A 9,233-nucleotide genomic window follows, 5' to 3' on the forward strand; every position below is an offset into this window, starting at 1 on the left:
AAATAAACTGTAAAACAACACTTTAAACTGCATATTTATTTTATAGTGCACTGAATGCAGAACATGTCACCTTGCTTTGAGCCAGAAACGTGTCAGATAAATGTTATGTTGCCATCAAAGCACTTGACGAAACCGGTTGTAGAAAGTCTTATCAAACTATAACGGAGGGCAGGACAATCTCGCTGAGGTATCTATCTCTTCGTTCATATATTAATGAATGAGTTCGTTTGGCATCGCCCTGTTTCCCGGTTGGGCGGGGTTTACGCATTTTAGATCAATCTATTGTCCATTGGTCGCAAAACGGAATCTCCACCACCGGGGCACCGGGCCATGCAAAACGAAATGCACTCAATACTTATTTCTACGTGCAACGTTATGCTGGCTAAAACACTCCCCTTTTTTCCCATCAAGCCGTTTACCCTACAAAACCTGCACCAGGCATTGCTCCACCTCATACCAGCTGAAAGAAACTGTAGAAAGCGCGGATCCCTGTGGATACCTTGGACGAATAAAGTCTGCGAGATGGGTTTGTCTAATCTTCTTGCTTCTTCACTCATTTTCTTAACTTTTAGTAAATCTGTCAAAAAACGTTGAAATGGCTAGTGACAAAGTGAATGATTGAACGTGGACTAGAACATAATGCTAACCACTCCCACAATGTCAACTTTTATTTAACGTAATTGAACCTAGAGCTGAATGTGTTATTGCATAATATAAATGCATATTTAAGTAAGACAACCAATGAAATATGTCAAACGAAAATGAGTGTGAGTAATAGAGCAGGTACGTGCGGCAGTTCTTGTTGAAAATATGTGAATCCAAATGCCATTGCTGATTAGTCAGTTATTTTAACCGACATTTATGTATACAAATGTGTGTGTGTGTGTGTGTGTGTGTGTGTGTGTGTGTGTATATATATATATATATATGGCACTATTGCCTTACGAATGCAAAGGGACTGGATGAAATGGAAGTTACAGCGACATTTCAATTAGATTTAATGATGTAATGTTTCCCTTAATAAGCTGCTTGCTATGTTTTTACTATAGGATACTTTGTCTTTCACACACCACTTTGAATTAATGAATGAGTTAAATTGTTTTCAGCATGGACCTAAACACCTGGTCACACAATTGCATAGGTTTGGTGGTTTAAATAGTAGTGGTTCATAGTACCCCTGGTTGGGAAACACTGGTTTAAATGATGCAGCCACTAGACTGCCTGCTTCACATTGTGTAAATAGCCTATGTGTTTGAATGGGGTCCTGTTTATTCTCATGTGCTGTGACACTAAACTGGGGGTTTGGGGTTAAGTGTAAAAGGTATCTTGCTCTAGTACTTGTTGCCTTGTTCATCTTAAATGATCCACTTTATCATGATGCTTCAGCAGAACAACTGAAACAACTTTCTATGCATTATTAAATTTTAATTTCTACAATTAAATAAATGTCATTTTGACAGTTAGACTGTAGCCTATTTTCATAACAGAATTTGGTTGATCCAACAATGATGCAAGATGCCCATCCACATTTCTTTGGACCTGCAACAGTCAACCCCATTAAATGAACGTAAGCTGCACTTGTGGGCTTGTATATCTTAGAAGGAATTGTGTTGTGAAATGTTGGACTGGAGACTAGTTTCCTGGAAGATTGCTTGATATCTGTTGTGGTTTCCACATGTTTCTTTTCACTATTGTTTCTTAGCTGCAACAATGGTTTAGGCAGAAACCATTGTTTGCCATATGGAAGGAAAAAGGCACATTTTCGATCATGACAAGCAATTGTTTATTCCAAGTAAAGACAGCACTAAATTATGGCAGGATTTGGTACAATGTCAAAGACAACCAGCACTCTGGATCAGTTTAAGTTCCACAGATATACGTAGACATGATGCCATTATCTCACTTTGCTTTAGCAACAGTAGCCTTACCATTCATGCTAATGAAGCTTATTTGAGATCTATACAGTCTCTGAACCATTGTTGTCTAGACCCAGTCACCATAGGAGTTTAGGACCCTGAGATGGGCTTTAACCATTGTTGTTCTGTAAATCAAGGTTACTGACCCAACCCTGTCAGTCTCTTGTGAATTGATGTCTGCACTGTTGACAAGTGGATTGCTATTATTCTGTAAATCAAGACATAAGTCCAAATTGGCATAGCCTAAACCACTTCTGATTACCATGAATGTGGTGGCTGTGATTAGGGAGCAGGAACTCAGTGGGGTGTTGGCACCATAGTGGGAATGCCAATTTGTCTTTTTAATATATTTTTTGTTGTCAAATCTTACACACATAATTGGCCTAAAAATAGTTAACACTGTTAATCTGTAAATATCTGTACGACCTTGATATAGAATGTTATGATTCTGATGTATTAATGAACAGAATCTGCACACTGATATACTCTCAACAGTGCTACGTTTATTTATTTTGACCCTATGGTCAAACACTGGCTGGGTAAATAAACAGTGCAATTTTGGGACCATGTTGTGCAGATTTTAATAGTTCTATAACATTGCATTACAGATTTGTACAGTAAAAGTGCATTTACCTACGATTCTGATGGCTGCCAGTAACCTTGGGAAAGGAAGACAAAGTGAACAAGTGAATGTGTCCTTTCACACACTCATTCTGCAACAGTTTTACAACAAAACATGTCTCTCTCCACGACTTACCTGTGATGAAACTTCTAGGTCATTTTAAACATATGCCTAACAGCTGTATGATGAATGTATATATGACTTATAGGTGTGAACGTTTTTGTGGTTGTTACCTGCCATAGATGTCCAGCAGTTATAGGAAACACAGACTGCTGTGTGTGGCAGTAAAGTTATTTTGAGCACTCTATGAAAAGGACATTCGCTGTTTGCTTGTGTTTTTCCAGCAACTAAATGCACAGGCTGTGGACCTGGCTACAAAAGTCCGCTGGATGCCATGAAGGGTGAGTGTCGTTTTCTGGGGAACACAAGCTTAGCTCACCCCATGTGTTTTTAGGAGGGATTGACATTAAGGTCTAAAGGGCACTTGCCCATCAGACAAGTCGGGACTATTTATTAAATAAAAAAAAATAAAAAATAAACTTTTTGGTTGCATAAATGTTGTTTACACGCACAAATGCCATATTGTCTGTATTTTACTTAAACATTGGGAGGAACCAGACATCAGTTTTAGGCTACTGGAATTATTTGTGGTTCGATTCTTTGCGCTTTGTTTGGTTATATTCAGTAAAACAAAAAAACTCCTCCCCTGATGGGAAAACCACAAAGCAGGCTCAACTTACCCGACTGGTCAGTTGACTAGGAAATAGTGCAACCCTTAATAGCAATCCCTCTTTGGGATTTGCGGTTGTCATGGTCTTTGTTCTTGTGGTCAAGGAGGAGTGAATGACGGTAGTTTCTCCTGAAACGGGGATCTTGTTTTTGAAGGTCCACGTGAGGAGATTGTGTACCTGCCCTGCATTTATCGCAACACTGGCATCCAGAAGCCAGACTACCTTGCCACTGTCGACGTGGACCCCAAGTCTCCTACTTATTGTCAGGTATTGCTGATCTATATCAAACAACCACTGCCTTGCTTTTCACACCGGTCTTCATTAGTCACAGTGGTCGGTAGTTTAAATACTGGAGAGATGACAGTTTTATACATGATGATCTTTGAACTTGTGGATTAAAGAGTGACCTGGTAATGTCTGCGCCTACAGGTCATCCACAGACTGCCCATGCCCAACCTGAATGACGAGCTACACCACTCTGGTTGGAACGCCTGCAGCAGCTGTTTTGGTGACTCATCCAAGAAGCGCAACCGACTTATCCTGCCCTCGCTCATCTCCTCCCGGGTCTACATAGTGGACACTGGGACAGACCCCCGCGCTCCACAGATGCACAAGGTAAAGGGTCACCCTTCTACAGCAGGTGATGGGTTATAGTGATACTACTGTGACCATGTTGCACAGCTAAGGTTATGCAACTTTATTTTTTCCTTCAGAACCTCAACAAATGAAACAGACACATCAAATCCAGTCAACAACCACACAATGTCATACAGACACATCAAATCCAGTCAACAACCACACAATGTCATACAGACACATCAAATCCAGTCAACAACCACACAATGTCATACAGACACATCATATCCAGGCAACAACCACACAATGTCATACAAGGAGCTCCAGCACACGACGAATCAAAAACAGACAATTGAATGTACAGATTTGGTCAAGCTTCGTACCCATCTCTCACCAACAGCCCGTAGCCATCTTCTCCAACATGCTTCCCATGCAGGTTGTAATCTAAAACAAAGGATTGCTTCCTCACAGATTGTGGAGCCCACCGATATCTTCTGGAAGACGGGTCTGGCCAACCCCCACACCACACACTGCCTGGGCAGTGGCCAGATTATGATCAGCAGCTTGGGAGATCCATCTGGCAATGGCAAAGGTAGGAGGAGACGACACGCTGCAGTAGGGGGACACAGTGTGTTCTGGGTGAAAGAAGGCAGACAACACCTGATGCTTCTCTCCTTGTCCTCAGCCTCATACAATGTATGAGACCTAGAAACACTTTACATCATACAGATAAGGATGAATAAAACACGCCTATATTTAAGCAATAAGGCCTGGTGGGGGGTGGTATATGGCCAATATAACACGGCTAAGGGCTATTTGTAGTCATGACGCAACGCAGAGTGCCTGGATACAGCCCTTAGCCGCGGTATATTGGCCATATACCAAAAACCCCTGAGGTGCCAAATTGCTGTTATAAACTCGTTGCATACGTAATTAGAACAATACAAATACATTTTGTCATAACCGTGGTATACGGTCTGATATACCACAGCTTTCAGCCAGTCAGCATTTAGGAATGGAACCACCCAGTTTATAGTAAGGGACTAAGAAGGCTCTACAATCTACAATGGTAAAGAATACTGGGCGGGGCAAGGGAGTGTGTCATTTAGACGAGTTAATATTCATTTGGATTAGATGACTGATGCAGGATTTGTTTCTCTCAGGTGGGTTCATCTTGCTGGATGGTAAAACGTTTGAGGTGGTTGGTAACTGGGAGCTGCCTGGTGAGGCGGCACCTTTTGGTTATGACTTCTGGTACCAGCCCCGACACAACGTCATGATGAGCACCGAATGGGGAGCGCCCAAAGCCCTCGCCTACGGTTTCAACCCGGAACATGTCAAAGAAGGTGTGTAAATCGAGGTGATACGTGTGTTTGTATTACACTTGTTGAGTAGAGAGAACAATGTTTCAATGCTGCTGTTGTGTCTGCAGGTCTCTATGGATCGAAGATCCACGTGTGGGACTGGACCACTCACAAGCGGCTACAGTCCCTGGACCTGGGGGAGGAGGGCGCCATTCCTCTGGAGATCCGCTTCCTCCACGATCCCGCCGCCACGGAGGGCTACGTCGGCTGTGCGCTCCAAGGAACCGTCTTCCGTTTCTACAGGACCCCAGTGAGCAACACATTCATACATAGGAAAAAATAGAATAACATGTCTGATCTCTCTTGTTTTTGTTTTTGGCTGAGTGTCTTCTAAAATGGTACTGTCTCAACAGAAAGGAGACTGGGCTGCTGAGAAGGTTATCCACGTCCCCAGTAAGAAAGTGGAGGGATGGACTTTGCCAGTGATGCCAAGTGAGTGTGTGTGTGTGGGAAAATGTTGATGGGAGTACTGCAGATTAGGGATATATTTAACATTTGTAATTGGGTGTAGCTACCCGTTCCATAATCAAATGGAAATACCAAATTAAATGGGTTTTCCTGAATTTGATGGATGCTGTGTGATCTGTTCATCTCAGGTCTGATCACAGATATTCTGATCTCCCTGGATGACCGCTTCCTATACTTCAGTAACTGGCTGCATGGAGACATACGACAGTATGACATCACAAACAGGAGGAACCCACGTCTGGCTGGCCAGGTGAGATCACAAGTTTACAACATGGCTGATTTTAATTATTTTAAACCCACCAAAAATGTTTCATCTTACAGGCAATGGTCTTGGACAGAGAGGTATTAAACATGACAAGTGGATACTTAAATGAATCATCTTCATCAGTCTGCCTATGTGATGCGTACCTGTGTTAGGGTCAAGCAAGTGGCCTCCTACATTTACATTTTGGTCATCTAGCAGACGCTCTTATCCAGAGCGACTTACAGTCAGTTCATTCAACTTAAGGTAGCTAGTTAGGACAGTCTCCTGAAATGGTTAAAGTTGTCCACTGACTGTTCACGTCTCCCTGTGTATTCAGCTCTTCTTGGGAGGGAGCATCCTAAACGATGGCCCTGTCAAAGTACTGGAGGACCCAGAGAATCAGAGCCAACCACCCCCACGCACAATCAAGGTGTGTAAGAATAACAATCTATGCCCAAACTCACGCTTCACACACACACTGGCAGAATGTCTGCAGTAGGTGTTTAGGTTGCGTTTGTAAGGCGCAGACAACGACTTGTGTGTACATGTGATCCACACCAGGGGAAGAGGATCCCAGGGAGCCCCCAGATGTTGCAGCTCAGTCTGGATGGGAAGAGACTGTACGTCACCACCTCTCTCTACAGTGGCTGGGACAAGCAGTTCTACCCGGAAATGATCAAGTGAGGACCTGTTCATCTGTCTTAGATTTTTCTATTACTCAGTGGTGTGAAGTACTTTAGTAGATAAATATGCTTAAGTATCAAAAGACTATTAAAACCAAATACTACTTCAGTAAAAGTGTTTTTCTGGGTGACCTTTTACTTGAGTCATTTTCTATGATGGTATCTTTACTTTTACTCATGTAGTACAATTTTCCACCACTTTAGGTACTTGTGGTCAATGCACACATGTCAGGGACAGGTTTCAGTTGTAAGCTATCAGAACGTGGATTTGTATGCTATCGCTCTTAAGTGTTATTCAATATCATGGGCTGCTTCAAGATCTTTTGAACACAAATAGCTGGAAACACTATCAAATGGAATACCTGACTCTCTTATTTGCCCTTGTCTGTTTCTCTCTTTGCTCTAGGGAGGGTTCTGTTATGATGCAGATTGACGTGAACACAGCCAACGGTGGCCTCAAGGTGAACGAGAACTTCCTGGTCGACTTTGGTAAAGAGCCCAATGGCCCGGCCTTGGCCCACGAGCTACGATACCCTGGGGGAGACTGCACCTCTGACATCTGGCTGTAAAGTTACGCAGGAGGCCCCAGTTTTCCCCCTCTCATTCCCACCATACTTTACATAGAGTTCATGTAACTCATATTGGTTGGGAACGGGTGGGGAAGGAGGCATACTCTCGATCCTCATGCTCGATAATGCTGCCTATTCATTCCATGCTGCTTTGCTTTAAATGCATAATTGTGCCTTATGTCATTGTCTCATCTATGGACCCAATGTTATTATCTGTTCTTCGTTACTGCCAATGCCAGTGGTGAAACTGAGGTTTAAAAAAATAAAATAAATCTAACATATGGAATTCATAGACTAACATCTGTTGGTGACGTATAGCCTACTGTTTTAAGAATATGAAGACTTCCAAATTTTTCATCATTCCTTAATGGCCTGAGTGTATGTGTTCAGCAGGGTTGAATGAATCTGTATGTCTGGACTATTTACTCTTAATTTAATAGTAAAATAGATGGGTGTTGTGAAACATGTTGTTTTACAGAGTTAGCCTGTAGTAAATTAGGGATAAATGACTTGCTCAAATGCACATCAACAGATTTTTCACCTTGTCGGCGCAGGTCTTCAAACCAGCAGCCTTTCAGTTACTGGCCCAATGCTCTAGCTACCAATTCTGCTACATTATTAATGGTTTGCATAATTATTATATAGTTCATTTGATTTAAATACTCATTGCACTATATTATTCATACTGGTTTATAGAATGATGATGATGATAATTTATCACTAAGTCTCATAGCTATGGTTCATTACACTACATGTCTGGAATTACCTTGAAGCATGACCCTTCAGCAAATCTATCAAGTGATATCAAAAGCTTTCTCAAGCTCGGGTGAGTCAGTTACACTCGATAATATTTGGGCCAGTGGGTATCACTGCAATGATTTATTTTAAAGGACTTAACATTTTGGCATTACTGGTTTGCATTGAAAATAACTTCAATTAACTTTTGATGGTGGCCAAGTTGTGAACTGGAACAAAGATCCTTTGGCTGGCTGGATTTAGTGGCTAGTGAGCCTTACAATTTATACTTGCTCAACAGCGCCTGCTACAGCCCAGATCAGACGCAGGTGACCTATTAACTTTTCTCAATTTTACTCCAGGCATGATTTGGTCAGCTACTTTCCTACATCCCTAAACGGAATCAAGCCATACTTCTTTCAGATCCAATGATGTGGTTAATTAACATCAGAAGTGAGAATTTTTTTTGGTCAGATAATGCAAATAGATCATTGCTATCAGCACGGCAATCCTATTTTCATGCCAGGCTGGGCTGTATGTGTGTGACAGAGTGGAAATTCTAGAGGGAGGCAAACTCCACACGAACACACCCAAGAAGCACCATGGTCTGTGGCAACAGGACTTCTAGGTCTCAGGAGAGCAGTAGTGATGCACCGCTACATCCGCATCGGCCAGGCAGAGCACAACTGTGATCCAAGTCAAAGCCCTGTGACAAAGTGGGGAAATTAAGCATACTATTGATCCATAAAAGGCATATCTGTGGCAACAGTACGTCTACATTTCTGGAAGCTTCCAGCGAGGCACTTAGCCATCCTCTATGACAAATTTAAAAAATCTCGAAGCTTCCAGCGGTGCACTTAGCCATCCGCTATGACACATTTCTACATCTCTGGAAGCTTCCAGCGAGGCACTTAGCCATCCGCTTGGACACATTTCTACATCTCTGGAAGCTTCCAGCGAGGCACTTAGCCATCCGCTATGACACATTTCTACATCTCTAGAAGCTTCCAGCAAGGCACTTAGACATCCTCTATGACACATTTCTACATCTCTGGAAGCTTCCAGCGAGGCACTTAGCCATCCGCTATGACACATTTCTACATCTCTAGAAGCTTCCAGCGAGGCACTTAGCCATCCTCTAGGACACATTTCTACATCTCTGGAAGCTTCCAGCGAGGCACTTAGCCATCCGCTATGACACATTTCTACATCTCTAGAAGCTTCCAGCGAGGCACTTAGCCATCCTCTATGACACATTTCTACATCTCTGGAAGCTTCCAGCGAGGCACTTAGCCATCCTCTATGACACATTTCTACATCTCTGG

At 42.5% G+C, this 9,233-nt stretch overlaps 1 protein-coding gene across 1 annotated transcript; it reads left to right on the plus strand.

Moving 5' to 3' along the window:
* Window positions 1-360: 360 nt before the first annotated feature.
* Window positions 361-7,454, plus strand: selenbp1 (selenium binding protein 1). The gene is made up of 12 exons (XM_055924731.1): window positions 361-526; window positions 2,883-2,939; window positions 3,424-3,536; window positions 3,699-3,884; window positions 4,317-4,437; window positions 5,009-5,191; window positions 5,278-5,459; window positions 5,563-5,641; window positions 5,806-5,927; window positions 6,259-6,351; window positions 6,483-6,601; window positions 7,011-7,454. The coding sequence occupies exons 1-12, from the start codon at window positions 376-378 to the stop codon at window positions 7,171-7,173; spliced, it is 1,569 nt and encodes a 522-aa protein (XP_055780706.1). The 5' UTR covers window positions 361-375; the 3' UTR covers window positions 7,174-7,454.
* The last annotated feature ends 1,779 nt before the right edge of the window (window positions 7,455-9,233 follow it).

This window comes from Salvelinus fontinalis, chromosome 6 (genome assembly GCF_029448725.1).
Source record: "Salvelinus fontinalis isolate EN_2023a chromosome 6, ASM2944872v1, whole genome shotgun sequence".
In the NCBI taxonomy this organism is placed as follows: domain Eukaryota; kingdom Metazoa; phylum Chordata; class Actinopteri; order Salmoniformes; family Salmonidae; genus Salvelinus; species Salvelinus fontinalis.